This window comes from Callospermophilus lateralis, chromosome 6, assembly GCF_048772815.1.
Source record: "Callospermophilus lateralis isolate mCalLat2 chromosome 6, mCalLat2.hap1, whole genome shotgun sequence".
In the NCBI taxonomy this organism is placed as follows: Eukaryota; Metazoa; Chordata; class Mammalia; order Rodentia; family Sciuridae; genus Callospermophilus; species Callospermophilus lateralis.
This window is the reverse complement of record NC_135310.1, coordinates 152,409,747-152,435,649: the sequence shown is the minus strand read 5'-3', so window position 1 is coordinate 152,435,649 and position 25,903 is coordinate 152,409,747. Positions and strand designations below refer to the sequence as shown.

The 25,903-nt window shown below is 53.2% G+C and overlaps 1 protein-coding gene across 2 annotated transcripts in view; it reads right to left on the bottom strand.

Annotated features, from left to right (window-relative positions):
• Window positions 1-1,821: 1,821 nt before the first annotated feature.
• Gmpr (guanosine monophosphate reductase) overlaps window positions 1,822-25,903 on the bottom strand; it is a 38,080-nt gene continuing 13,998 nt past the window's right edge. The window contains exons 5-9 of one of the 2 annotated variants that reach the window (XM_076859237.1): window positions 18,555-18,636; window positions 16,057-16,163; window positions 8,367-8,409; window positions 5,021-5,180; window positions 1,822-2,266 (exon numbers count right to left, since the gene is read on the bottom strand). In XM_076859237.1, coding sequence (XP_076715352.1) covers window positions 2,086-2,266; window positions 5,021-5,180; window positions 8,367-8,409; window positions 16,057-16,163; window positions 18,555-18,636 — 573 coding nt within the window. In that variant the 3' untranslated portion in view covers window positions 1,822-2,085. The remainder of the gene's footprint in view (window positions 2,267-5,020; window positions 5,181-8,366; window positions 8,410-16,056; window positions 16,164-18,554; window positions 18,637-25,903) is intronic. The other variant, XM_076859238.1, reaches the window with a different exon arrangement.

Below are 25,903 nucleotides of genomic sequence, written 5' to 3'. Positions count from 1 at the left end.
CCGGGCGGCCCTTCAGTGTGGCCGCTGTCCGGGAAGCTGTGCCATATGTCGTGGGTGGGCCTGCGGGAGCTGGCTGACCGCTACCTTGCCTGCTTCACTTTTCTTTGCCACTAAGGGTTCTCACAGGTCTGGAGTCCGATGGCTGTGATATCCCCAGGGGTTCAAAGCACAGCTTCAAGGGCTGCTATGGGACAGTCCCTGAAACCATTTGAATCATGGTCCAGCCCAAGGTGAGTGCCAGGCTCACTGGCTGTGCCCCAGGTGGCCACAGTACTGCACACTAGGCCTCCATCCACATCCTGATGCCTGGTCTCTGGGGCTCTCAGGTGGCGGGGCTCCTCCAGGGACAGAGATGAACTTGCTAAGGGGGATGAGGTGCCGGTTCTTTTTATGGTGCCTCTTTCAATATGATCCTTTGCAATGACTGTCTTTACTTCCCTAGAAGCTGGATTGCAAACCCCTGCCTTTGGTTGTGAGGATGAAGAACTCATCTTTCTACAAGATGGTAAAGCTGCATGGATCGGGGCCATCCCGCTCCAGGGAACCAGTGTACTCCGAGAGTCAAACTTGAGAAAGGAGACACTGGGTCACAACAGCAGGAGTTTGGAGAGGGACACAGTCCTAGAGGAAGTCCCTGTACTATGGCGGGAACTTTTAGTGGATTTGTGATTTTCTTTTCTTCACTTCTCTCCCTTATCTTGCAAGAGTCTCATTGAAACAAAGTTCAGGACTTGAGTGTGAAGCACTCTTCCCACAGGGACAGCCGGAGGCTGACACGTCACCCAGACAGGTGGGAAGGGGGGGTGGGGTCCATCAAGCCCCACCTTTTTCTCAACAGGAAACATCCTCTTGACCCTCAAACATTCTCCAGAACTGAGCCCCTCGTGTTTCCACAGGTAAAGAGCAGTCTGTGGACTTCAGGGTGGGGAGAGGGTGAGTTACTCTGGTATTGGAAATGTGCCTTTAAAAACAAACGGGGCCTCTCTCCTCCCAGTGTGACAGTGTGGCTGGCCTTGGACTCTTGAGGGGCTCATCCTTATTCAGCAGCACAGAGTGCCCCTCTCTACTCCAGGGACCTCCAGGGAGGTGGTTGCCTTTTCAAAGAAACTCTGCTCCTGCCTCATTAACACAGGAAGTGTCACATCCTGGTGTGTATAAACCTGCCGGTCCTCAGGAGGCCCTGGGCCCTTCTGTCCAGACAAGACTGCTGTCACCAGCCAGTCAAACCCTCTATGGCAGAACCACATGGTCCTTCCTCCTTGGGTATTAATTGCTACGGCAAGGGAAGGGCTCAGTCTCTCATCTTAGAACAACGCCTTTGAGGACGCTACTGAGCCAGGCCAGTTGCTCTTCCAACAGGACTCCACCCGCTAATCTCTTTGAAGCTGGACCAGATGTTAAAGGTTATGTGCAGACTAATTTATAACCTCTTTGAGAAGGTCCAGCCTGACAAGTTGGGACTGAGATGGGAAGGAAAAAGGATGGAGAAAAGGAAGAAGAAACCTCTGTTCAGGCCAGCTGTGTAGCAGCAGCTCCAACAGGTAGCCATGCCCCTTGGAAGGCCAGTATGAAGGAGGTATCAAGATGCCGCCACGGCCCGTGAGCACCAGCAGGGGACCAGACCTCATGTTCTTCTCCAGCAGCCAAGAGCTGGAGAGAGGGGTATTGGTTACTCTGACTCCAGCTCTGCTCTGCCCACCCCCCCCCACAAGGTACCTGGTATGGGCATAGCCAAGCGTGCCACTCACTAGGCTGGGTAGGCAGCCCCCAAATCTCCAAGGACCCCCGTGTGGCTCCTGCAAATGCAAACCCAGCACTCCATCAAGTCTCAACAGCATTGTATTAAAATGATTTTTTTTTTTCCAAAAAAATGTGCAAGTTGTTGGATTGAACAATAAGGCTGTGCGCCCTGGGCAGTTGGGATCTGACTGCTGGCCCAGCGGTGCCCTGCTTCTGGGCCCCAAGGCACGAGGGAGAGCCCCAAAGCCTCCAGGCAGGAGAGGGAGGAAGGACGCAGCACACCACCATTCGGAGCAGCAAGAAGCCGGGAGAGGTGGGAGAAGCAGGTGGCACTCCATCTCTGCATTAACTGAACACGGTGTTGTGCTGTTGGGTCACCCGGATGAACGTCGCTCTCCTGCTGAGCTCTTTGAGTTTGGCGGCCCCCACGTAGGTGCAGGTTGACCTCAGTCCCCCAAGAATATCCAGAATAGTGTTTTCCACACCCCCTTTGTAAGGCACTTCCACCGTCTTGCCTTCAGAGGCTCTGGAAGAGAAAGGAGACGTTTCTTTTTCCTGAAGAGCCCATGCAGAACTGTTCCCAGCTGCAGCACTTTCAGCAGCCCTCCCCCTCCTCCTCCATCACTGCCAAGCAGACTAGGACAGCACTGCCAGGGGATGCGGCCCCCCCCCCCGCCCAGGGCACCAGGAAGAAGTCTTGGTTGACATCACTTGGCACGGGGCAGACTCCACGGTTCCACTTGACGATGTTCTCAGCAGCCTGCACTCTGCCTCACAGAAACCAACACCACCTCTCCATATGCACCAGCTTCCAAATGACCAAGTGCCCACATGCCCATGGGGGAAAGACCTGACGGGTTACCTCTTGGAACAGCCTCCTGCACCAACCCAGGGCCTTGCTCTACCAAGCACCAACTCTATGGTTGGACAGCCAGGAAGAGGAGACGGAAATGGACAAGGCAGGCCCTCCCAGGTCACATGGAAAGCTCCACCCATGCCAGAGCCCAGCCTGACAGCCCGTCTCCAGGGCACCCAGCACCAGCTCAGCTCCCTGTGCTCTTACAAGTCAGCACACCTACTGCCAGGGCACGGCGGGTCCCAGCTAAGAACCAGCCTAGTGAGGTGGCTTCAGAGCTTCGGCCCCCATAGCTGACCTTTTCAGAGGAGTATTCAGAAGCAAGTCTGGCAAGTGGCACCAACAGTGAGCAACACCTAACTGTCCCAGAACCCCTGTCCCTGCCTTCCTGAGGTCACCACCTAACTTGGCTTGATTTCACAAGTTAGAATGGTGACACAGTCCACCCCACTTGCAGGGGCATCTTGAGAAGGAAGTCCAGCTCCTTCTCTGGCCCTCCTCTGAGGCCAGGCAGATTCTAAACCTGCATTCTAGAACTTTCCATGGTGGTTATCATGGGAGAAACGGAGAAACAGCATGTCTTGATCAGAAAATTGTTAGGCAGAATTTCCAAAGGATACTTGCTTATTGGCCGAACGTGCCAGACTCTCCTGGGGTGACACCCAGCTACTGAAACCACCGGCTGGATGAAGGGCTGGCCTAGGGACTGGGTCAGGTCACCAAACTCGGGAAACCAGAGTCACCCATGCCACAGCTCCAGTCTGATAGCCCACAGGATCTCGGAGGGTGGTCCAGGTCTCAGCAATCAGTCCCTGCAGTGATTGCCCCCGTCTTCAGACACTTCCCGGACCTTGCAGAACTGGCTGGAAATTATTCAGATTCTCGTTGCTGCCTCTATACTAACTGGTAATGTCACATGTTACAAGTCATTCACGGTTGATGCTGAGGTCTGCTCATCTGTCAAATGAAGGTGCCCTGCCTCCTGGGGACAGTGTGAGGATGGGATGGTTAGTAACTGGGAAAGAATGGCAAAGCGTCCATTAACAGCAGTGCTATAATCAAAAACGACGTCAAAGTCAGAATGACTCCGTGACAAGATTGTGGTCACCAGACTGCAAAGGGACAGAGGCAGGTTCAACTACAGAGCTCAGGCTTCCTGTGGGGTAAGATTTAACTCCTTCAGCACCTTCTTTCTTGTCGGAGATTTCGCTCTGCTTCCTGGTGTTTCTGTGATGTGTGCTCCCTGCTGAAATTCCAAGCAGAGGTTTTCCTCCTGGCTCCTGGGCCTGTGCATAGCCGATGCTAGCCTTCCCTATCCATGGCGTGTGGCGTGTCTGGGGCCCCAAACAGCTGCCACTGCTCAGCCACACGGCTGCACTTCATTTGGGCAAAGGGCAGACACCACACAGGCCTAGGCTGGTGGCCACAGCTGCTGGTTGAGCAGTAAGCTTCTTGGCTGCAGGGCCAGGTTCACACTGAGGCCCGACTGTGCAACCTCCTCCCCCAGCTACCATGAGAAGCTAGGGCCCCAAGAGGCCACCCTGGAAGGCCCACCTGCCTTCCCCTACTTGATTGAGTCCCCAGCCCCGTAAGAGGGAAATGCCTGGGAGGAGGAGATTGAAGTCAGCCCTCCAGAACCCTACAAAGAACAGAACTCTGGTAGAACAGGCCCCAGAACCTGGAGGAGTTCTGCAGTTCCACCTCTAGTAGGGCGGAACCTTACAGGACGCATCTGAATCTGCAGCCCACCCCATGGGCTGCAGGGAACGAAGCCTGGGCTTCCTGGAGAAAGGCTGTCCGCCTGTTCACAGCTGATGCCTCCCCAGGACTCGAGACCACTGGCCCCATCACTTGTCATTGGCTCTGGCTGGGTCAGGTGGGAGGGTGAGGCAGTCTATTGGGCAGTTGGGGTCTTCATGCACAGTTAAGGAAGGAGGAGGCGAGATGAAAGGCCAGGGGGCCTTGGGGGTCCTGGGTTTAAAAATATCAGCAGACGAGCAAGCTGGCTGCCTGGTGACAGAGCCAAAGAGCCTTCGCCTGCCCAACAGCTGCTGAGTGAGGCGGCATTCTTCAGGTGCAGCCTGGCCTCCACCTGTCTCCCGGGCAGCCAGAGATCTGCTCAGCCCCATTCCTGCAGCCTTATGGCCGCGAGCAGCACAGTGAAGGCGCTATTGGAAAGCCAAGGCAGCCTCCCCTCCCTGCTCACCCTCACCCCCAAAAATCCAGCCCGGCCTCAGGTGCTTCTGTTTTGCACTTGCTTTTGGTCCCCAAATGCCAGCTGGATACAAGTTGGGGCTCTATAAAAAAGCTGCCAGAAGTGCTTTCTAGGCCCCGCCCAGAGTCCCTCCACACAGCACTGCTGGCCAGGCTTGTGGCTGAGGTGAGGCAGGAGGCCTGGCCGGGAGGCGCCAGGGCTGGACCCACCTGTACTCGGCGACGCCCCCCGCGTGTTTCTTCATGGCCGTCTCGGAGCTCATCCCGTAGAAGAGCTTGAGTTTCTGCCCGTTCCTCTCGATCACTTCCCCTGCACACTCAGTGTGGCCAGAAAACATCCCTCCCAGCATGACAAAATCGGCTCCAGCTCCTACACGCAGAGGTGGGGAAGAAGGGGGGGGGCAGTCGCGGAAGTCAGAGAAGGAGAACTCTGCAAAGAGCCGGCTGCCCCCCTAGCACTGGCCACATGCTCGCCAAGCGCTCTGCCACTGAGCTCCGGCCCCAGCCCTGACTCCAGAAAGGTCCAAGTTCCTCCCCAGCCCACCTCCCCTCACCCCGCTCCTGTTGCCCTGCAGGGGCACAGACACTGGGAGAGAAAAACGGAGCCTGCAGAAGGTTTGTAGCCAATGTACTGGAACATGACTGATGGTTATTAATGACTGACACCTTCCAAACAGAGAAGGTGTTCTCTTAGATGCAAATAAACATTAAGAATCGTGCACCATGTTAGAAAGCATGTCATCTAATCTCAATAGGGTAACTCCTCTACAATGTCCCCAACAGGCATCTGGTGTCCTCCTGAAGTTCTCTGTGCTTAGAGATGGGGACCAGCCCTCAAAACAGATTGTACCTCTCCACTGAAGACTGGGCATGGAGGAGAGAAACCCCTGCATGAGTCCGTAAAACTCGACCTGTCCCTCTATTGTGATGAGCATTAGCCTTCGAGTTGATAATATGCCACATGCATCACCAAATGACATGAAATTTCCAGGGCAGCCACAGAGGAGACAGAGCTATTGAGGTTCGCTCTGTTTCGCCCAGTGTGTGGTACAGGGGAGACACGAAATGACTAGCTATCAAGAAAATACAAGTTAGAATAAACCACATGGAAGATATAAAAATAGTTCCATTCCTCATCCTGTTCCTGGGTGACTATGCAAAGGACCCTTCGTTAAATGTTCAGTGCCAGGGCTTGACTGTGTCCCCCAAAAGTTCACGTGTTGGCAGCAATCTCCAATTTCATCTGTTGAGGTATTCAGAGGTGGGACCATTAGGGAGGGCATTAGGATTACATGAGGTCATGAGGGTGGGTCCCCTTTATGATATTCATGGCTTTACAAGAAGAGAGGCCTGAGCTAGCAGCTTAATTGCTCTCATCATGTGATGCCCCCTGCTGTTACCAAGAAGACCCTCCCCGTAAACCAAGAAGCACATTTTTGGACATCCAGGCCTCCTGAACCATGAGCCAAATAAACTCCTATCCTTATAAACTACTCAGCCTTGGGTACCTTGCTATAGTAACAGAAAATGGACTAAAACATTAAGAAACTGTACAACTTCTCCTGGGAGCAAGTCCTACGGAGGGTTCACATTGAGAACAGGACAAGACAATAGCAGGGTACAGATGTATTAAATAAGAGGAAGGAAGCAAAACCCTCAGCAGGAGAAAAGAAAGAAAGCCTGAAAAGTGGCCCTGCCATCTTCCATCAAGTCATTTAAGATGGACCCTGGAGGGTGCATGGTTTCAGTCCCATTTGGCATTATTACAGAATGGCCTGCTCTCAGGGCTGGCCCTAGGCCTGACACTCGGCCAGCAAGACACAAATGTTCTACCAGCAGGAGGTTGTGCGGATCTCCCCAGGGCCCCAACCCCAAGGCCGGCTCTCCAGTCCTGCCAGGATTTTAACAGGACAGAGGGTAACGGGTATGGCCAGACCTCGTGATGGCTTCGCCCCAGGAGTCCACAGAAGGAACACAGCAGACTCACTGGAAGCCCTGCTCAAAGCAGGCCCCAGTTACTTTCTAAACCCTGATAGCTTTTCCCACCCAGCATGTTCCTGAGCGAGGCCCTGGAGTTCCACGTCTACGGTCTCTGCACAGGCAGCCACGCTCCTGGAAGGAAGGGGGAGGGAAAGACCTCGGAAGGAACTGAGCAGAGGGCGAGGCGAAGGGCTGGGGCTGGTATCTTCAAAGCACCTTTGTGACCAATAGTCACTTCAAGGTCTGTTCAGCTCTGGCTCTGCAGAGAGCACATGGGGGGATGCCAAGGGAGCCCGAGATGGAACGCCCATCGGTACTACGAATGTCCTTGGCTGGAGATCCTTACAACAAGGCCTGAGGGCCACAGTCAGTGAAGGGCCCAGTCTGCCCTGCCCTGGTCATTCACCTCGGGGCCATATGCCGGCTGCTGGAGGAGGTCCGGGCTCTAGATAGTCCTCCTGCAGCTGAGAGCTGTGATGAGAAAGGGATTAAATTCTACTTTTGTGACATTCTTTGGGTTGCTACAAAATTGCTATGAAGACCATGAACCCTGCTTTGTGGTCACAAGCTAGCAGGGTTTCTGTTTAAAAAACAAAACAGAGCTAGGTGCCCTGGTGCACACCTGTAATCCCAGCTGCTTGGGAGGCTGAAGCAGGAGGACTGCAAGTTCAACCCAGCCTTAGTAACTTAGTGAGGCCCTGAACAACTCAGACTCTGTCTCTAAAAAAGGTTGGAGATGTGGCTCAGTGGTTAAACATCCTGGGTTCAATCCCAGGTAGCCCAAAAAACAAATTCCTAAGACATTTCCTGACTTACACACACACACACACACACATTTGTGGGATGCTGTCATCAGAAAGGAATGGCCCTGTGGAAGCCCTGCTTCTGCCTCCTGCTAGTACCCACAGCTCCCACTTGAGTTTGGAACCACCCCTATGTGCAGTCAGCTCTGACTTCTGAATGCATTTGGCACAGATTAAGTAGTCAGCATCAGCACAGGGCTCTGCAGCCCTGTTTCACTGCCTTTCAGGGTGCTCAACCTCTTAGAAATTTCTCAGGAAAAACCCAGGACACAGCCGGAGCCCAGGAGCATCATCCCCTCAATTGCAATGGACACTGCTGCCCCCTAGTGGGGAGCAGGCGCTTTGGCCTCAAGGGAGAAGCTGCACTTGGACTCTCCCTTCCCAGGGAATTCAGGTGGAGTGAAGAGAACACGCCTGGGGCTTGGAGTGTGGTCAGTGGTAGAGCACGTGCCTGACATGGGTTTCACCCTCAGCGCCACAAAAAAGAAAAAGAGCCCAGGTTCCCAGAGTATTCTCAATCAAGAGCCCAAGGCGTCACTCACTCCTGGCTTGCAGAATGTCACTGCCAGATGCATTTCCTGAGCACCTGGCTTCCTCTCCCACAGACCAGAACCAGACCAGGGCCAGGACTTAGGCCAACTGGGAAAGGAATGCAGGGAGCAGAAACATTGGTAGGCACAGAATTCCCCTCGGCCTCTTCTCCTCGGCCTCTTCATCCCAGTTCCCCCCTGCCGCACGGAGCACCTCCCTCCTCCCCACCAGGCCATCCTTACCAAAGGCTTTGGCGACGTCTCCTGGACAGGTGCAGCCTCCGTCCTTCACAGAGGAAAGAACAAGGAGAGGACATGAGTATCAGTGGGAGCTGGCCCCTCCCCGGGATGATTAGGAGATCATACCCCCGGGCTCAGCCAGGCCCCTGGACCAACAACTCAAACTGTTGCTTTCTGGCCTAGCTGACTCCCCAAAAAATCACATCTCCCATTCCCCCAGCTGCCAAATACCCATGCACTCCCCCGCCAGGCTCAGGTGCCCCTGGCTAGCCCTTTAGGTAGCATCGCAGCCACCCCTTGAGCCCCGATCACTGTCCGTCAGGAGCCACTGTTCTCTCCGTGCCTGGGATGAGGCGAGATCTATTTAGTTCAAGGACTGCATTATTTTAAGAGCTATGGAAAGAACATGGAGTTAGTTCCTTTATCTCGGCAGCCACCTCATGCCTCTCATGTCCTTCCGGTACCAATCCCAGTTACCTTAAAATTCAACATCCACTCTCTACACCCACTCTGCCCGCACAGAGCACAGGTGTGGGGCTGGTTAGTCCCAGAGGGACACGGTTACCTTGGGCTCAAAGTCCCCAGCATGCAGCAGAGCTGACTGTGTTTCCTTACAAAGAAGACCCCAAAGGCCCAGGCTGCTGCCTGTCCTCCCAGTGTGGCCTGGGTGAGTCTGGGGAGGAGAAGGGGGACAGCAGTACCAGGAAGTGGCAGCCAGCCAGGCAGGGACAGCCAGGAAGCTCAGGCAGGAGGGGAGAAACAGCACACCAGTGACACAGTCCAAAGTCAGGGTGGGCTAGGAGAAACACCAAGGCCCCTGAGGGGCCACCTGTTCCCAAGAACACAGAGCACAGGCCACTTGGTGCTGCCCTGGGTGACAATCTGCAGGAGTGTGGCACCAGGATCAACGGAGAACTGGGTTGGACCACTTTGCAAGGAGCATCTGGATCTGCGGACACAGGTCTCGGGGACTCTGGCTCTGCTATGGCTCATTACGCCTGCCGCTCTGAGAGCTGGAGTGTGACTCCATGTGTCACTGTCCCGCAGTCCTGACCTGATGGGAGGGAGGTGTGAGGACGCCACCAACTCTTCCCTCAGCTCTTCCCTGTGTAGCTTCCCTGACCCCAGAGGGCCACAGGGCAAAGAGGCACCACCAGTTCAGAGACAGTCTCTGCACTCAAGGTGTCCGGCCCCAGCCCTCCCTGTGAGGCAGGGCTGTGGTTCCAGACACCTGTCACTGCTTCCAGCCCCACAGGTACAACCCCAACCTGCCCGCCACGTATCTGTCAGTTCACTTTCTAGTGCTTTCTCAAAACCAGCTGTGCACCACCGGGTTTCAAACCATAACCTCAAATGAACAAAATAAACTCATGCTCCCATTAGAATAGGTCTCAGAAATTCTGACTTGGAAACAGGGTATCTCTTGGGGCTCCTGAAAACCCCCAGCTGTGGTCAGTGATGAGGCCTGATGCACATGTCCCGCATTACTGGGAGCATAAAAAACCAGCCCCTCTTCCCAGGATGAGCCAAGAAGGCCACAGTCAACTCGGCTGCATACTGTGCCGCAGAGAGGAAACCGGTGATGGCGTCACCTGCCCCCATTATGTGTATGCATCCATAAGATGCCCCCAAATGAGCCAGTCTGCAGTTAACCACATGCAATCCAACTTGACATGAAGCCTTAAGACAAAGCAGTCTGTGCCCCTCTGCCAAGCAAAGCATCCTTTCATGTTCCCAGGGGATGGGGCAGCAGGGCCCCCTCTGAAATCTAAGACACACATTTACCTTCACAGAGTTGCAACTGCTGGAGAGTTTTTTAAAAGGGGGAGCAAGCTGGGTGTGGTGGAGCATGTCTATAATCCTAGCAGCTGGGGAGGCTGAGGCAGGAAGATTGCAAATTCAAGACCAGACTCAGCATCTGAGCAAGGCTCTAAAGCAACTTAGTGAGACTCTGTCACAAAATATTTAAAAAAAAAAAAAAAAAAGAAAAAAGAAAGGAAGGAAGGATGGGCTGGGAATGTGGCTCAGTAGTTCAGCACCTCTGGGTTCAATCCCCAGAAACTGAAGCCAGCATTTTCTAAGATTAGAACCAGCAGCTGTCTTATGACAGCATTTCTGATATTTTCTGGGGGGTGGGTGGGTTCTGATCCTTTTTTTTTTTTTTTTTTTTTTGACGTTTATTTACATTTCTAGCTTTTCCTAGATTGAGCATGTTGGGGGGACTTTTCAAGGCCTTAAAAAAAAGATTTAATGACGTTGAGTAGGTCTTTCTAAATCACAGTGTGACATGAAGAAATGAACTGTTCATTCCTTAATCTTTGCCTGCGTGGGGGTGTCCCACACTCTGCCCCCTGAAGCCTATAGGGGCCATAATAAATAGAAACCCAGCTCCAGCCCCACCTGTTGGCCCCCTCTGGTGGGGCTTCCTGGGAACTGCAACAGCACAGATGTGCTCATTCAGTAATGAATGTGTGCAAGGAGACAGCTGGAAGGACACTGGACACAGTGACAGGATCCAAACATCTGCTGGGTTCGCTGCAGGTTCCAGACTCTTGGCAAATGGGAGAAGCTCTCCTGCAAGGCTGCGTGATACCAGGCAGGTGGGAGCAGCAGCTGCTGTGAGCCTGGGTGTGTGCAGCTGGTGGCAACTGGGAGCCAGTGCAGGGTCCACTCCTATAGCAGCCTGTGAACTGCATCTGGTCTTCTGGCTACAGACTGCACTCCTAACCCCATCGAGGAACTCTCCCACCAATTCTGGAAAAATGAATACCTTGGAAGCACTCAGGTAGGCTCCTAAGGGTCACCTTCCCACTGCAGGAGCCCACAGGCCTGGGCCATCAGCGCCCCCTACTGACATCAGCACAGGAAAGCTGGCCCTAGAATCCGGCCAGCAAGGCCGAGTTTCCCCTAAGTAAGCCAAACCTCAGGACACATCAGAATGACCCAGAGGGCTTGTTCACACAGGTGCTCGGGCCTCACTGCCTGACTCAGTAGGTCAGGCCTAGAGCGGGGCCCAAGAAATCTGAGGAGCCGTTAGTTGATGCCAACGCTGCTGGTCTGGCACCACACTCAGAACTGAAGCCAGTTACCCACTGGGTCATGCTGTGCAGAGAAGCTTAGGTGATTTCCACGGGAGTCGGCTGGGTACCCACAGAGCCTCCAGGGCTCCCCACCCCAACCTGCTCAAGCAGTCCTATGAACTGAGCAAGCCTGAAGTTTCCGGAAAGACATCAAGTGTGGTGTCTCGGAAGAAGCTCCGTGTCAGACTTCATCCACTGGACTTCCACTCTTGGAAATGGTGGTCATTCGAGGAATATATGACATGGGGCCCAGGTTCTGATTAAGGCTCTTGGAGGTGAGCATGATCACATAATGGGGACTTGCAACTCACAACACACGAGGCTCTGGGGTTCAAGACTAAAAAGCCTGATTCTCTAGGATGGGGTCTGGTGACATCCTTATAAAAGTTCTCTGGTGGTCTTCATGCAACCAGCCCCAGGTGACACTGAAGCAAGCATCTGAGACCCACTAGCAGCTGGAAGGACACTGGTCACAGTGACAGGCTCCAAAGATCTGATGGGTACACTGCATGGGAGTGCTTGGTGGCTTCCATGACAAGCGCCCTGACTCAGCAAATGTAGACTCGGGATCTACATCAGTCTTTTCCACACCAGGTGTTCAATAAATGAGTATTATATCTTCACTGGGGAAAAAGATGAGTGGACAGCCTTAGAACTCTGTATTCGCCAATAAAATGCTGGTCATTTATTCTAGTTTCTAGCACCCAGTAAGGGCTCAATAAATACTCACTGGATGAATGGGTGGAGAGATGGAGAAACTGGATGAGGAAGTAGAAGGAGCCCAGGCAACCCACACTACACCGAGAGCCAGGGCCTGGAGCCTAGCGTGCATCTTAGCTGAGAGTCACGTCGTATGAGGCGGGGCCAGCAGGGTTCATGAGCTGTGATAAGTCTCAACTGAGACCCAAGCACAGAGGGTTTCTGACAGAGTAATACCACCTTGAGACCATGATGAAAAGCCAGACCTCAGACCTCAGCAAGCACTGAGGCTAAGACAAAATCAATGAGGTAGTCTTCCACAGAGATGACCACATAATTTCTCAGTTTTTAAAAATCACCTATCATGGGACTGCAAATTGGGGCAACCACTATGGAAAGCAGTATGGAGAGACCTCAGAAAACTTGGAATGGATCCACCGTTTGATCCAGCCATCCCACTCCTCGGTCTACAGCCAAAGGACCTAAAATCAGCATACTATAGTGACACAGCCACATCAATGTTTATAGCAGCTCAATTCACAATAGTTAAACTATGGAACCAACCTAGGTGCCCTTCAACAGATGAATGGACAAAGAAACTGTGGTACATATACACAATGGAGTATTAGTTAGCCTTAAAGAAGAATGAAATTATGGCATTTGCATGTAAATTGATGGGACTAGAGAATATCATGCAAAGTGAAATAAGCCAATCCCCCCAAAAACAAAAGCTGAATGTTTTCTCTGATATGTGGATGCTGATCCATAGTGGGGTGAGTAGATAGGGAAGAATGAAGGCACTTTGGTTTATGTAGAGGGGAGTGAGGGGAGCGGTGGGTTGTGGGGATGGGAAGGACGGTAGAAAGACACAGACATTATCACCCTATGTACATGCATGATTACACTCCTGGAGTAACTCTGAACCATGTATAGCCAGAGGAATAAGAAGAAGTTGTACTCTGTTTGTGTACTATATGTCAAAAATGCATTCTACTTTAAATAATAAAATTTTAAAAATCACTTATCCATGATTTAATGTGGGAGGTTGGCCTTGCAACAGCAGAAGTGAAAGGTCTGAAGGTTTAATTTACTCGACATAAGTCAGCACTGTAATAGAAACACTAAAAACAGACCACACTTCCAATCTATAAGATACGTATGTGTATGCACGGGCACATAAAATATACAGCCTGCCTTCCATACCTGTGAGTTCCATACCGTTGGATTCAACCAAACACAGATAAAAAATATTTTTTAAAAACTGCATCTGTACTGAATGTGCAGACTTTTTTTTTTTTTTGGCATTAGATCCTTTTTTTTTTTTTTTTGTATAAATTAAGGCACATTCTTATATAATACATATATATACATTCATATATGAATACATTATATATGAATTACACACACTAAATAATACAACTATTCATATTGTATTTACCTGTACCAGGTACTATAGTCATCCAGAGGTGGTTGATAGCCTATGATAGGGTGTGTGTAGGTCATATGCAAATACTACACAATTTTACACAGGGACTTGGGCATCCATGGGCTGTGGCTTCCACAGGGATGAGACCAATCCCCACAGACAGCAAGAGACGATTACGCACACCTGAGTACACGCCAAACACTCGCAGAGTGAAAGCCACCAGACCTGACACCCTGGCCTGCTCTGAGCATCTCATCTCACAAAACTACCTGCAGTGGGCTGAATGGTCGTCACATGTGAAGGTGGACGAGGTACCCAAGAGTCAAAGGCAGGCTGTAAATCAGCATTTATTCCTTAGTCACCTTTAGGGGCACCATCCCTCCAGAAGCTTCTGATGGAATACTGCATGCCTGTCCCCAGCTCCCTCCTTCCCACATGTGCCACTGAAGTCTGTTCTCGCCTGTCTACAGGGGGGCCACTGGCAGCATCTGGTGCTGGGGCCCACTCCCTCCTGCGGAGGCACCCTCCCCGGGCCTCTGTGGTCCAACCTCCTGGTCTGGGTCTGCTCCTGGGTCCCTGCCCAGGCTCCTGAGGGCAACCCTGGGCTTCACCTCTCACTCCCACATGCTTCCACTCCCGCGATGTAGGAGCTATTAGCTGAGATCGGGTCTCCAACCATGAACCCAACCCTTAATGGATCTCCTCCCTGACGCCCCTTGAGCACTTTGAAACCTACATTCCAAAGTGAACCCTAGACCAACCTTGGTGCGGGTGGTGCACACGGAACCTCTTCCCTTGCAGCCAGTACTTATCCTGAGGAGCAGCTGGCCCCTCCTCTACCAGCTGCCAAGCGGCTGCTCCATTGCCAAGGTTTATTTAATTCTCCCCTGAACATCCCTTGGTTCTGTGGAGGGCTCCCAAGCCCCACTACTACCCTAGTGGAAGGCACATCAAATCCTGCCTGAAGCACCCCGTCCCCGCTGGGCTCCCTTCTTCTCGGCTTGCTCCTTTCCCATCCTTCCCAGGCAACCCGTTGGATGTTTCTGCAAGACACATGGATCCACTGGGCACTCTCCTGCTCAGACCTCTTCAGTAGCTCCCCAGTGCTCTTGGGAGAAGTCCCAATCCTTAACAGGCCACAGCATTCACAGCGGCCCCGAAGTTCATCTCCTGCCTGCCCCTCTCCTGCCCACTTCCAGCTCCCTCCTCTGATAGAGTGTCTTTGAGGTCTTTCAGTCAGTCCCTACAATCTTCAGTGCCCTCCGCTCCCCTTCATCTGAAACCTGCCCTAGGCACTTCCTACCACGCACTCGAGGAAGCCCACACCATGCATGCTGTAGCCTGTTGGGAGTCAAACCGCATCCCCCTCAAGAGTCACGTTGCCATCCTAACCCCTAGAATGTGACCTTATTTGGAAACCGGGTCACTGAAGAGGCATTTAGTGAAGTCAAGGTCATCTTGGAGCAGGGTGGTCCCTAGACCAAAAGGATCAGTCTCCTGATAAAAAGGAGGAATGGACAGAGGCACCCAGGGAAAAGGCCACATGGACACCGGAGCTGGGCTGCCAGAAGCCAAGGACACCGAGTGACAGTTAACAGTGGCACCTTGAATACAGCCCTGCTGCTCTGCACTCAGGCCCATTTTAAAATGAACATACTCCGCCCCCCCAACCTGGGGGCAGAATAGGGTGACCTTATTCCCAACCTAGGTAGAGTTATCCGTCTTGGAGCACCTGCCACCACAGGAATCCAGGAAGGCAGACTTCAGGGGTGGCACCAGGAGATCAAATTAACAAGTGAATCACAACCAGGGAACACGTGATACGAAGCACTGGAGAGGTGCACGCCTGGAATCCTAGCAGCTTTAGATCACGAGTTCAGAGCCAGCCTCAGCAAAAGCAAGACCCTAAGCAACTCAGTGAGACCCTGTCTCTAAATAAAATACGAAATAGGGCCGAGGAGGTGGCTCAGTGGTTGAAGGTCCCTGGGTTCAGTCCCCAACCCCTCTGTTCTCCCTGATGAGCAGAAGCAAAGGAGTCCCCTGCGGTTCTCCTTTGCTGGCAAAGCAACAAATCTTCTTTTTCCTTTTCCTCAAAACTGCATCCTCGTTACTAAATGGGCATCTGGGATGAGGACGGAGCTTTGGGTGCTCAGGCCACACCTTGATCTGGGGAACTTCTAGCCTCTAGAACTGGGAGACACGAAATGTCATTGTTTGAATCGGTGACACTTTGTTTAAAAAAAACATCCCTAGCAAAGGACCACATGCCCCTGCGTCCTCCCCCCACCCCCCCTTAGTGACTGCAGGCTGGTGGCCACTGCAGAATACGCGGGCAGCCGGGTCTGCCTCTGCTGAACGTCACTGATGTAACCACAGGGCCCCTAAAACAGGGCCCATAGGGCAGCCAGCTCCCTCAGGGTCAGGGCCAGGGTCCTCCCTGCAGTCCCAACATGCTTCAGCCCCAACCCCAGCCTGGCCAGAGACTCACCGAGATGATGTGCCCCTGGAGGCCATGGGCGGAGTCCGCACACTCAATCACTGCGCTCAGCTGCGGGTAGCCCACCCCGGTCTTGGTGCGGGTGGTGCACACGGAACCTGCGGAGGAAGGGGGGGACCCCAAGGAGAGGTTATCACACACGAGAGCACATGAACCAAATGCGCCCCTCACCTTCCCACCACCTGCCCCAGCAACGGGTGGACTGCCCTCTGCAGGGGGTGCGTGCTTAGGAGGGAGGGGCTGCCTGACCAGTGCAACAGAGGTGGCCATGGGCCACCCCACCTGCCCATGCATGCCCTGTGGCCCTTGTCACTGTCACCACCGATGTCCAGGATGTCGCCCTCCCCTCGCTCTCTGTGTGGCTGAGCACTGACCTCCCCCAGCCCACTCCCCCTCCTACCCCTTCCTGTCTCAAAGGACTTCCCAGAGTCCTCCCACAGCCTCTGCAACCCTGAACCCCAAACCTCTGTCAACCTCCTAACCTCCCCAAGCCTCAGAAGTCCCTGCGCGCCTGTGACAGAAACAAAAGCACACGCAGGTTGGGACCTGGGTCAGATGGCACAGGGTGAAAACGGCTTGGCCTGGTCTGGCCTGCAGGGGGCCCCTGAGGAAGGGGGGCCAGAACAGTGGTACCCCTCACTCCTCCTCAGCTCTGCCTCCATGAGTCCCCTTGCCATCTCGCCGTCCACCTCCCACCTGAGCTGCACTGCCCTGAGTCCCCAACCAGCCTCCACCCTGAGTCAGCTTCCGTCTGGCGCCTACATCAGCTCCGCTGCCCACCTTCCTCCCCCACCTCTCCTACCATCGAGCCCCGTCCAGGCTGTGTTCTCTGTCAGGTCTGGGGAACAGGTGTCCTTTCCCTATGCCCCTCCCAACAAGTGAGCACCCCTTCACGCTGCACCCAGATCAGCTAGATCAAGCCCCACCTGCGACCCCCCTGGCTCACCTCATCTCTAGCTGCTGCTTACCCCAGACTCAGTCCCTCCGACGGAGGGGGCAAGTTTCTCCCCCACCTTAGGGATTCTCTGTGCACGCTATTCTCTGCCTGAACACCCCCCCCTGCACCACCCCCTCTCCAGGCAAGGCTTTCTCATCCTCAGGCTTCATCTTAAATGTCAGTGCCCCAGGGAACTCGTTCACCGCAGGATTTCTTCCCAGCAGCAGCATTTAAATAATTATTTGTGCGAGCGCGTTGAGGCTCTGTTTTTCCCTGCCGGGTGGTAAACTCGGTGGATAGTCACACTGCTGTCTATCCCACGCTGAGAAGAGAGCCTGGTCCGTAATAAGGGCACTATAAATAGCCACTGAGAGGATGCACAGGCCAGGAACGAGTGTGTCACCCACGTCCCCGTCTCCACTGCTCCGCCACCCACGCAGCTGCTCCTGAATGTCCATCTGGGGTGCTCTGGGGCCAGCGTAGTGGCAGACCAGAGATACCATTCCCCCTGCTCAGAGCGTTGACTGCCCCCCGTGATGGCAACCGCACTCTGAGACACGGGAATAGTCCAACTGAAACCCCCTGTGAGGTCAAAGGCCGGGTGTTTTATGTGTCCCCAGGGCTGTTGCTCCTCTTTTCCTCCATGTCCTGGTCCCTCGAACACTCCCCTCTGCACCAGGCCAAGTCACCACCCACCGGGGTCCTGGCCTCCAGCCGTACCCTCCACAGACTCCTCTCACTGGCTCATGGTCCACTTCCATTTATCATGGCGTCTTTTGGGTGGGAGGTGCTTTTAAACATCTTTGCTGTTTTTTTAGTCCCAATATGAAAATGTACGTCTTCTTTCCTGCTCTTGACTGTTGGCATCTGATTAATACAGACACACAGGGAAGACGTCACCAACACAGCAGTGAATTCAGCCTCCAGCACGGCACTCGGGAGGGCAGACACCAGTGGACCCAAGAAACCATGGCGCTCTCCAGCATAAGGACCCAAGGCCTCCCCCTCTCTCCTCCGTTCAAGATGCCAACGGGGTGGTCCTAGCAGAGAAGGCCTGAAGAGGAAATGGGCGAAATCTTGCCTGCCGGCTGCCAGGGGAGGAACCAACAGTGATAAGTGCCTGGTCACAGGTGACGTTCCAATGTGGATTCACAGCCACACGCCGATCTGCAATGTTTGGGGCTCTTCAAACATTCCTACTCATGAGCCATCCCTGTCCATTAACTGTCCTCTCCGTCCTCCCTTCCTCTTCAGAGCACTCAGCTTGCTAATGAACTCTGCAATCTTCTCTTCCACATGGATGCCCTGAAGCCAGGACCCCATATTCCAACTTCACCTCGGCTCCTCTCAACGCCGTCGGGGGGCGTCACAATGAACTCCGTGACCTCTCTTCTCAGGAGCTCTGTCTGGAAGCTCAATGACGCTTCCAGAAGAGACAGGCTGTGAACCCATGGGTGAGTTGTTCCTGGGTGCCCATCTGGTCATTCCCAGGGCCCCCAAGCCCCAGGCCCGTTCCTCCCCACAGACACCCTCAGGGGCTTCAAGGTCTTACCTGGCCCAACTCCCACTTTGATGATATCTGCTCCCGAGAGAATGAGCTCCTCCACCATCTCTCCTGTCACCACGTTCCCTGCCTGGGACAGAAGGAACACAGCTCACAACAGTGAGGACTCCCGGGGGAGGGTGAATGAGGAGCCCCGCACCCGAGCACCGGATGTTCGTGGCCCGTGATCACCAGGCCACTGGGGGACAAAGGGAAAAAGAAAACACTGGCCCCGGTTCCTGAGTCTGTTTAAGACTGAAATTGGTGAGCCGAGGTCTTCCTTTGGTTTCCTTCTCTACCAAAAGGGTTTCCAGTATTCATTACCTGGAAACCACTCCTGAAGAAGCAGCCAGGGATCACTGATGCATGAGAAGGGCCTGAACTAGATTATTCAGAACCAGAAGAGATTGGAGGGTGTCTGGGTCAGGAATATTCTAAACACGTCAGCAGTAAACAAAGCAAAAACTTCCAAACACATAAAATAAGCCTCGAAACACATTCAAACGGACTGAAATTCTTATTGTGGTGCCTAAAATACTTCAGAGAAGCCGTGTGTAGAGGTGTACGCCTATGATCCCAGCAACTCTGGAGGCTGAGGCAGGAGGATCGCAAGTCGGAGACCAACCTGAGCTTAGTGAGACCCTGTCTCAAAATAAACTTTAAAAAAAAGAGTTGGGACTGAAGCTCAGTAGTTTGACTTGCATGGATGAGGTCCTGGGTTCCAGGTGGGGAGATTCAGGGGAGACACGATGCTTCAGAGTTTGCCAAATCTCTGAAGAATCTCCATGAACTCCAGAGAGCCAGGACTGGAAAATTCCCCATCTTCTCATAGTTGAGAAATTCCCTGAGTGTCCTTGCCCTAGGGTTGGGGTTCCCCTCTGGATATGGAAGGACAGATCAGCCCTTATGGATCATATAGCACTGGCATGTGCTCTGCTTACTGAGCACGAAGCTTTGGCCCTAAGAATAAACACACAAGCCAGGAAGTAGCAGAATCTATCAACCAGGAGGATGCATCTGGTTTGGAAATAGTTCTAGTTCTTTCGCTGCAGGAGTCCGGGAGCACAAAAATAGCCCTTTATATTACAACTCCTTGCCCTGTGGATCCTTCAGCTGGCACACAGGATCCTGGGCAAGATGCCCAGCTGAGTTTTCACGACTGTGCAAAGGCCTATTTTACAAAGTGCATCCCTGTCCCATCTACTCACGTGGACACTGAAGGGTCTCTTCACTGAATTGATTCTCCGGGGGAGAAATTTTCTTTTTTAACCTAGACAAAGTGACTAGCACTTCCTAGAAAAGGTTGCTAGAAGAAGGTGGTGAGGTGCGCACAAAGCTACTTAACTACAAACAGCAGCTGACAACGGAGGGTGACAGGAGGACTAGAGGGGGTCAGAGTTGAAGGACAGCTGCAAAGAACCCTTGAGTATCTGCAAAACGTCAAAGGAAAAACAAAAAGCTGCCCATGTAGAAGTGAAATGCACACATGCAACAGCTCCAGCAACCAACACCAACCGAGAAAAATACACTATCCCGTCGAAGGGGCACCGTCCCCAACACAACGAGGACAGAGAGGAAAAAGGCTGACACCTCACAAGTACCAAAGGACAAGAATAAACTAATAGGATTTTTTTTAAAGTGGCTAACAAAACCTGGGAAAATGTTCAACTCCGCTAATCATCAAAGTAAAAACGCCTACTTTTCACGTAGGTCCTCAGCAGCTGTGAGCATGAATGCTAAAGCCACCGCATCAGGAGATCTGCTGGAGGAATATCTGTTTTGGTCCAAGTTTACCGCAAAAGCAATTTGTCCATAGAGAAGAATCGGGAAGACACACAAGAAAATCATCAATGAGGACAGAGGTTGAACTGTGAACACTATCATGTGAAACAGGGCAAAACTGCAAATGCAGTCCCCAAAATAGGAGTGGTTCAACAGTTAATGGCCCACTCACGTGGTGGTTGAGACTTCTTTATTTGGGGGCACAGAGCTGGAGATCCAATCCAGGGCCTCTTGTTCATGCTAGGCAGGCGCTATCCCACTGAGTCATACCCCTGCCCCATGGGATGCTTTTAAGAACAGTTTAATGGCATGAGGAATGCTTCAATAGTGTAGGGGAAAGCAAGATCTCAATTCTGTTTATATTTTTTAGATGTACGTGTATATGAGAAAAACAAAACAAAACACCAAGGTGCTGACCAACTACCTGGGTGAAGAGACTTTCTCAATTCTATGAATTCTCTCCTTCTAAACTTGTCTGGATTTTATACTAGAAGCGCATATTTTTTTTAACGGGGAGTTGGGGTGCGGTTGAACTGTTCTCTGTAGCAGAAGGAAAAGCCTGAACTCTGTGATCAGGAGCCTGAGAAGACTGCGGCTCCTGTTCTTCCTCGCTGGGTGACTCACTAGAACAACACCTGCAAGAAGCAATTCCAACGGCCGCCATTGCGTTTTCAACGTGGATTTGTTTTTCCCCCCTCGGGTACCACCTACAGACCATTTTATTTCCTTCTTCAGGCAAAATAACTCAGCTCACAATGGACGGGCCGGTCCCACCAGGTCAGGGCAGTGAGTTTACACAGGTGAGGAAGGCCGGCCCTGGTTCTGAAACCAGGAGCTTCCACTCTGCTCAGCCACCACGTGGCTCTGTGGTCAGGACACAGTCACTGAGGCCAAGTGGAAAAACCCACAGTGACCATGAAGTGCCTCTAGTGTGAGCCACCACATAACAGTCGAACACTGGGGACCAGGAGGGGACCAGGAGGTTCTACGAACAGACGGGCAAAGCCGTCTGCTCAAATTTGAAACCAAGAAGAGCAAAACCAGGGAACAGAGGACAAGACCAGAGCAGAAATGAGAACGGTGACACAGCAGTTGGGCTCTGGTGACGTCCCTGGCCTCTGGTCTGGGCATGGTGTGAGGCAGCGGAGCGGGGAGGGGCTGGCCGGGGAGATTAAGTGAGGAGCTGGCCTTATCTTGGCAGGGACATCTCCTGGCACGGCGGATACAGGCCATCAGCACACAGGGTGCCGGTGTCTGCCCGCAGCTGCACGTCAGGCCGCTCCTCTCCTGGCAGCCAGGATGGAAGATCCACTATGGGGCTCCTTGCAGCAGGCACAGGGGCTCTGCTCAGGTCCCCCTTGACCAGGGAGGCCAGGCAGTGCCCGGGCTCCCTCCCACTCTGGCTGGAGCAGCCGCTCCACTGCGTCAGAGATGTGCGAGGACCAGGGGAAAGACACGAGGTGACAAGACTTGTCTGAGTGTTTGTCTCTCTCCAGACTTCACGTGTGGAACCCTCCCCACAAGTGAGGGTGCTAGAAGGCAAGGCCTCGGGGGTCATCAGGTTATGGGGAAGACCCCCCGGGATGGAGCCATGCAGGTAAAATCAAAACAAGAGAGCCCAGGAGTCCTCACCCCTCCACTACACGAAGACACAGTGACGAGACCACGCCTGTCAACCAGGCTCACGCCAGGCACAAATCGGCCTCCGGAACTGTGCGGAATAGACTTACGATATCTACAAGGTACCATTTGTATCTCGTTCGAGTGACCCAAAGAGACCAAAATCCTCTGTGCAAAAACAAAACTCAAAACTGCTCGCTCCCATTTTTCCAGCTTCCCTTTAGACCCCTACCCATGGCAAACACAATCCCAAAGACCCCCGAGTCCGACACCAGATCTCCCTTCTCCTGAGTAGTTTGGAGCAAGTCCCTTCAACTCTGAGTCTCGGTTGGTCCTGCTATAAAATGGGGCCAGGCATCCCCACATGCAGTTATTACAAGGTTCACAAAGAAACCCGTCCAGTTCTCAGCACAGCACCCAGCAATGCCCCGTAATTGTCCATCCCTCCCTGTAACAGTGATCTCTGTTGTTACTCTTCTCCCAATTGTTGAGGTTTGAGTGAGTGATATCTGTGATCAAGTTCACTATTTTCAATATATGGTCAGCAGTAAATCCATTCACACTGTAACGCAACCGTTGTTCATCTCCAGAAGTTTCCGACACCCAAATTCATCATTGTCTACCCTGGGCACTGGCTGGCCTTGGGCCAAGGGAAGACCTTTCCACGGAATGAGAAAAGGGAGGGGTTAGGAGGGGGATTGGGCCTACAGGTAGCAGTAGGGCACCCCCAAGGTGGGGGGGGTGAGGACCGCCTCAGGCCCTCTCTCACCCCGTGCATAGCGCCCTTCTCGCTGCCTGTGCAGTCCAGGTGACCGCCGCCCTTCAGAAAACAGAGCTGAGCAGATTATGTGGTTCCTAGAGACGCACACCCCCTGGACCTCTGAGGCCCTTGGTAGCTTTCAGTGGGTTCCAGAAAGAGAATGAAAACAGAAAACCCCTGGGCTAGGCCTGGGGCTCAGTGGTGGAGCACTTGTCTTGCATGTGTGAGGCCCTGGGTTCCATCCTCAGCACCCCATAAAGATGAATAAAATAAACTAAAAAATATATACATTAAAAAAAAAAAACCCACAACTCCCTTCCCCGAAAACCCAGGGAGCACAGTGCTGTCAGCTGTAACACATTGACTGGCAGAGCCACTGGGTCCATGCAAGGAAGTGTCCCCCTCTCTGGGTAGAGGTGTGGGGCATGTGGCTTGAGCCCCGACTCATGATGATAGGTGGAGAGAGAAGGCAGCTGATTGAGCCAGGCTCCTGCGTAGAAATGCCGAGGCTGGGCCAGCCTCTGGTCTCACGGGAGTGGCTTAGGCCTCCCAGGCCACAACAAGTCGTCTGCACTTAACCCCTCCCCAGAGCCCACAGCGGTACCTCCATGTTGGGCTGTGACCTGGCATAACTGCAAGATCACAGGCCCTGAGGCAGGTCACCAGGCCCTGAGAGCCAGGCCCACCTTTCACAGAACCCCTGGCTTCTGTGAGACTAGGCTTCACATCAATAGAAGTGAGTGGCATCGTGCCCACTCTAAGAGCTGGTATTAAAATAGAAATGCTGGGCTGGGCTGGGGCTCAGGGGTGAAGCACCAGCTTAGCATAAGTGAGGCCCCATGTTCAATCCCCAGCAGCACCACCAAGAAAACCCAAACCCAAATAATGAAAACATAAAAGACGTACCTTATCCAGTTACTGCCTCTTCCCACAGTAGCTAGAACGTACCAAGAAGACAGGGTTCTTTGTCCTGTCTGAAAGCCACCAGGCCCATGCTTAACACTGCTGCAGTCTCCCAACAGCCAGCCCCGACACAGGGACTCTTTTCTGTCAAAGATGCTGCTGACAAGTCCCCACCTCTGGCAAGGCTCACCTGAGGGGCACGGCAAGAAGAATACGGGCAGTGAGACCATCCCAGGTCAAGACCCAGAGGCGTGGCCAGCTCCGGCCAGAGTGCTCCTGAGCTCGCCTTCTACTGGGCCTTGTATTAACGCTCAGGACCCCGCCCAGCACCTTTCAGCTCCAAAACCCTGGGGAATGTGAATGCGCCCTCTGTCCTCACAGCGCCTCCAAAAGCCGCAGGGAAATCACGTGTGCAAAACCACAAGAGCCAGGGGCAAGAGTGCTGGGGGCCTCTGAATGAATCAAAGATTTCAGGGGTCAGCGGAGGTGAAGAATGGCTCAGCAACCAACACCACCTCTGCCAACGCTCCTGTCCATTGCTGAGGAAACCAACAAGGGCAGGCAGAACGCCTCCAGGGCCAGCCAACAGGTGCTGGATGGAGAGGCCCTCAGGAAGGAGGCCACCCGAGGGCTGTGGGAACTCTGCATCCACCCTGCACCACCCCCTTAGCAACCCCAGACCCTGCGCTGGCCACAGTACCCTTTCCCTGCCGGGCCTGGCCACGCTCCTTCCTGCTGGTCCCGTTGCTCCTGGTCTCTGTCCCTGAAGAGTGGCCCACAGGCCCTCTGGGCTATGCAGCGGTCACCTACCTCCCTTCTCAGCAAGGCCAGCTCCTTGGAGCAGCAGCAGGTAGATCTGGGGAGCCACCATGCGGAGAAGCGAGACTCACTTCCCCACCCTTCTCAACACAACCCCCAGCCTCTCCCGGCCAAAGGTGATCCTCAGAGCACATGCCCTGGGGAGAGTCTCTGTCAACAAGCCCTGCTGGGAAATGCCGCTCTGCCTACAAACAGCATCCCCTGGGGGACCCCAGCATCCTCCAGCCACCAGCACCCTCCCAGGAGAGGACAGAGAGATCTGGACACATACAATGCCCCGAGGCCACTCAGCTCCTGTGCCTACCCTGACTGCAGAAGTGCTGCCTCTGAAGGTCTGTGTCCTCCTCAACTTCATCTCTTGACACCTAGTCCCCATATCGGGAAGTGGCACCTTTGAGAGGCAACCAGGTCATAAGGGCACAGCGACCCAAATGGACTAAGGGGAGCCAATAAGTAATTTTAATGGTGTTGAAACCAGCTACAAAGGATAGAGACAGGAAAAGAGCAAGGGAGGCAGCTGGGCAAGAGTATTAAGCTCAGCCCCAGAAACCATGGAGTACTATGCAGCTGAGAAAACATCCTGGGAAATCTCAAATGCACCATCAAGGAAAAGCAGATTCAAAAGCTATAGAGATGAACACTTAAGTTTCAAAACCAGGCAAAATCAAAGTGTCATTTAGGACTGCAGAAGTAAGTGGCAAACCACAAAGGAGGAGGAGAGAACCACAGTCGGGATGGGTGTTTCACTTGAGGCGGGAAGTGAAGGGCTCCGGCGTACAGGTGAGCTGACGTGTGCTGATTTTATGATTATTTATTAAACCTCCATGTTTTGTATGCTCTTCTGAACCTCCTATTTCAATTTATAAAAGACATAAAGTGGAGCTACTAGATCACCTGTGTAATTTCTGATTAGTGCTTCAAAACTAACCTGGGGCCCTGATGTCAGGAGATGGAGAGAGTGGCTTCCTGTGTCCTAATCAATCCCTGCGTCTCCAGAGCAACTAAGCCAGGAGAGGCCAGGGAGCAGAGTGGACCCAGAGCCTCAGACAAGTCTGTCAATAGCAGCCTCCTCTCCTCCTCTCAGGAAGGAATGAACAGGAGGCCTCCTCCACAGAGACCTGGGGTCTGCGGCCAGCCTGGCAGGGGTTAGAGAACTGAGGTTCAATAACGAATGCCGTTTATAGGCCACCAGGTCCAGGCAAGGCTGGGGCTCCTGCTGTTATGGAAGTCAACTTCCAGTTCCTTCTTTAAAATGTCCCAGGAAAAAGCTACCACAGGGCGGTGTAGACAGAGAAACCCAGTGGGACCTCTAGACCTGGGCAGGAGCAACGCTGGCCCCAGCACAGGGAAACTGCATTGCCTTCCACTGCCAGCCCAGAGGTCAACCTGTGTGACCCGGGGACCAGGAGGCAGGGAACTGTCCTGGGGAAGGTTAAGGAGGACAGGGGCGTGTCCAGCACACCTCAACGGGCAG